General features: G+C 40.5%; 1 protein-coding gene across 1 annotated transcript; it reads right to left on the reverse strand.

The window, feature by feature from the left end:
- Positions 1–1,141: 1,141 nt before the first annotated feature.
- On the reverse strand, positions 1,142–3,716 carry LOC109875433 (homeobox protein GBX-1-like). Its single transcript, XM_020467783.2, has 2 exons — positions 2,949–3,716; positions 1,142–2,220 (listed from the first exon to the last, which is right to left on the reverse strand). Exons 1-2 carry the CDS (start codon positions 3,394–3,396, stop codon positions 1,706–1,708), a joined length of 963 nt encoding a protein of 320 aa, XP_020323372.1. The 5' UTR covers positions 3,397–3,716; the 3' UTR covers positions 1,142–1,705.
- Between the last annotated feature and the right edge of the window lie 263 nt (positions 3,717–3,979).

Consider the following 3,979-nt stretch of genomic DNA (forward strand, 5'->3'; position numbering starts at 1 on the left):
ATCTGGGGGGAAATATTTTATAACGTTTTCAGCACGCTAGTAACGACGACACAAGCCCATATATATATAGCCTAAAATAAATTGGTTTTACAGGTGCACCAGTAACAAATATTTGCTAGCTTTTTTCACGTTCTATTTGTGATTTTTATGACTTGCTCTTAGGTTTGAAATGGATGGAAATGGATCAAAATGAATTACATACACATCAAAATACGTTTAACATGAATCTGTAGCGACCAAATGAAGCTGCAGCTGTGAAAATGTATTCTGTATTCCTGAGTTGCTTATTTACATAAAACACACACACACACATTCAGTGTTCATCCTCCCTGGTCTGGTCTCCTCAACTCCTATAAGGATGTATGTTTTGACCGTTCTAATGGCGCTCCATCACTCCACCTCGAGACAACAACACCTCCTAAAGATAACTGCTGCTTCCAGTCACAAAACCCTCGTCTGATCTCTCCTTTATCTCTGTCTGCTCAATGAGAACCTTGAATGTATATCATCAACGCCTAGATAGGGCGAACTGCTGGACTTTGCACACAGTAGGTGAAGTGGAATATGATTTAGTATTCAGTAGTATCAGTCGTCCAATTATGTAGCTAATCCACTCACGATAGGAGACACGTTTGTATTTTTTCAAGACCTACAATATCATTACATTGCAAACTCATCCAGGCCTACAGTGTGCAAAAATGTCTTCATATTCATGCCAGATATTACATAGGTATACAATACAGACGTTTTATTTACTTACTATCTGAAATCAATAATATCAGATTATTAATGCCTATTTTACAAAGCAAAACAACTTTTGAGATTGAGATAATATATGAGAATTTCCATAACTATTATGAATATGTGTATTATAATCAATTATCAATTATATTATTCCAAATTGTTTTATTATTTGTTTATTGTTATAGTTCACTTCAAGTTTTAGTAGGCTATTAAAATACAGTGTCATGTAATAGCCTAGTGGTATTTTACTTAATGAATGCGAGGAAAATATATTCTATAGAAAGATAGCTCACTGTTAATTTTCTGAGAGCAGACAGATGTTATATATAAAGCACAAATCACCATCTCTAAAACTATGGCTAAAACAGCAACAATAATGCATTTAGATACATACCTTTAATATAAATGGATTTAATAAGTCAATATACTTTACAGTATTTCCTTGTTTGGTTATTTATTTTTCTTCACATATTTATTTTTCTCTCACAAACAGCTGGCGAATACAGTTCTTACAGTAGCCTACCAAAAATGAAAACTTTGTAAGGTACATGCAACATGTGATCAACGAAACGATACCAAATACAACAAGTTTGAAATAGCTTCACCGAATGAAGCACATGCAGATAATAAACAGAACATTTATAGGCCCTAGATATAAATATTTTAGAAAATAATGTTTACAATTTCATAGTGGCTGTCTGTGTCACCCGACACATAATATTTACAAATGTACAAACAATAAATAAAACATGATATCATATTTGACAAATTCATTAATCTGCCAAGCGATAACATGATATCCTATGTTGTCAAGTTAATCGGACTCTTGTGATGTAAAAAGTAATCTTGTTGACCAAAAAATTCCATCCCTTTTTGTGCTTCATGCATTTAACAACCCTGAACTTTCTTTTGTCAGAATTAATGTCCGTTTCTTTTTTAAAGTTTAGGCCAGGATAGTTCATCATGGCCTTGTTTGCTCTATCTGTTGGTGTTGACTCCTCACCGCAAACCTGTTGACGTGCACTGGAATGGGGACCACAATTTTGGGGTTTCTCACAGGCTCTCCCGACCTGTTATTGACGTTTCCCGCTTTGATTCTTTTCCATTTGGCCCTACGATTCTGGAACCAAATTTTGACCTGCACCTCGCTCAATTTAAGTGCGTGTGCTATTTGAGAGCGTTCGGTGAGCGAAAGGTACTTTTTACAATGAAATTCCTTCTCAAGTTCAAGTAGCTGCTCGCTTGTAAAAGCTGTCCGTCTTCTTCTGCTCTTTCCCGCTGAGCTTCCTGGTGGTAATGCTTCCTGTGACCCGGGTTTTAGTTTACTCTTTTGGGATAAAGAACCACAGTTGTTCCCATCGGAGAAGCTTTCGTTTTCGCTGTCGACGGCAGAGCTGTCATCTCGGTCACTGCAAACTGCGTCTGCTGATTTCAGGTCAAACTTCTCATCGTCAGAGCTGTACAATTTAGTCTCACCTAAAAATTGACAATGAAGAAAGACAACATATATTACAACCAGTTATGTTCAGCCAACACTTTTACCTCACAAATGCAAATTAGGCATTTATCTCTTTAAAAATTCAGAGACATTGTCTTGGCCACATAGGCCTCTAAAATGAAAATGGAATAGGCATGCCAGGTCGCAATTGTAAATGAGAACTTGTTCTCAACTTGCCTACCTGGTTAAATAAAGGTAAAATAAATAAAATAAAATGTTGGAGAGTTCGTATTCTGCGGTATTTTCGTAAAAGGAAATTAGTAGGCCTATAGTGCCATTTATAACACCTGTATTAACGTAACATTGGCCAATGTCACGTTAAGTAAAAAACGGTGTAAAATTATGCCTAATGTAACAAATAGATTGAAGACAGTGTTTCACAAAATTGAGTTAGGCTACACAATTCGACTTAATACACATTTGAAAGTGTGGTTTGTCATGAAACAATGTATTTGTGGAATAGTATGTTATGATGACAATTTCAGCCTTCGAAAAAGTGTGGATGGTGTCTTAAATTTCAGCATCATATGTGCCTTGGATAAACTGCGTGTAACTTTATGCTCAGCACTGAGTGTCTTTTTGTGTTGCTAAATGTCCATGCATTCCAGTCCAAACTCTAATTTGGATGACGTTTGCGCGTTTTACGCATTTAGGTCTCAACGTGCCAATCTAACGGAAACGTATGGACACTGGGACTGGAGCTTACCTGGCATAGTTTGAAAAGTTTCCGAGAAGTTGAGTAAGTCCGATCCCTTGTCTCTTCCATGCAGATCATCTGAGTGGGGGCTCTCTATTCTCCTCGTTCCAGGGTCGGCACTTAACCGAGGTCCGGGGAGCTCTTGGGGAGGATAGAAACTATCCGGCGGATCCGAGAAACTCGGCAGTGTTGTCGTGAGAGCCACCATGGACGGCATCCCCTGTCCCAAACTCGCACAGAATGTGTTGGTAAGACGTCCGGCGAAAGATGCCAACGGCGCCAAAGGAGGTATGCCAGATGGTAAATGTGAATGAGATAAAGATTGAGGAATCATCAAGGGTCTGTACGGCATAAACATCGGGTAGCCAGTGTAGAGCAGGTGTCCCGGCCGAGGCTGCGGAGTTCCTATCAAGGAGTCGATCGAAAACGCCGTCCCTTGGCCGCCCGGTCTCTGCATTGTGAAGAAAATTGTGGCTTATTTTTTCGAAAACTCAGGCGCCCCTTCCTTCCCTCAACAAATCGCCAAACCTTAGATTCAAAGGTCGAGTGAAGTTATTAGGTCCCTTCGCTGTGATGTTATCCCGTTGACTAACCAGCTCCTCGAAACCTCCTCAAGCTTACTGAAACCTGACGCTTTCTTGTTTTGTGCCCACTCCCTGTCCCTCTATTTGTCACACTCTGAGACATAAACACACGCTCTCCCCCTCTACTTCTCCCTCCCTCCACTTCTTTCTCACTTCAATTCAATGGGCTCTCTCCCACACGCACAGGCACACACGCACGCACACACACAGAGCGAGAGCCCTAGCTTATCATCTGCAATACAAGAGGAATGAAAGGGGGTGTACCCTGGGGACTCATCCATCTTCCTCAAATTACGCTTCATTTCCTTTTTCAGTGTCGGACTTTTTGGCCGCCTCGAGAGGCGGTAGTTTCCCAGTGGATACCGAATAGACGCCCCCCAACTCCCCCCCCCCCCAGCCCTCCACCCCATTTGCCCGGTCCACATTGACTGGAAGCGATGTGAGAGACTGCTTCAG

The sequence above is a fragment of the Oncorhynchus kisutch genome, linkage group LG30 (assembly GCF_002021735.2).
Source record: "Oncorhynchus kisutch isolate 150728-3 linkage group LG30, Okis_V2, whole genome shotgun sequence".
NCBI classification, from domain to species: domain Eukaryota; kingdom Metazoa; phylum Chordata; class Actinopteri; order Salmoniformes; family Salmonidae; genus Oncorhynchus; species Oncorhynchus kisutch.

Coding starts and splice junctions, on each gene's coding strand:
- LOC109875433 (XM_020467783.2), bottom strand. CDS start 3,396: ATGCAGAGACCGGGCGGCCAAGGGACGGCGTTTTCGATCGACTCCTTG. Junction 2,221..2,948: donor AACTTTTCAAACTATGCCAG/GTAAGCTCCAGT, acceptor GTCAATTTTTAG/GTGAGACTAAATTGTACAGC.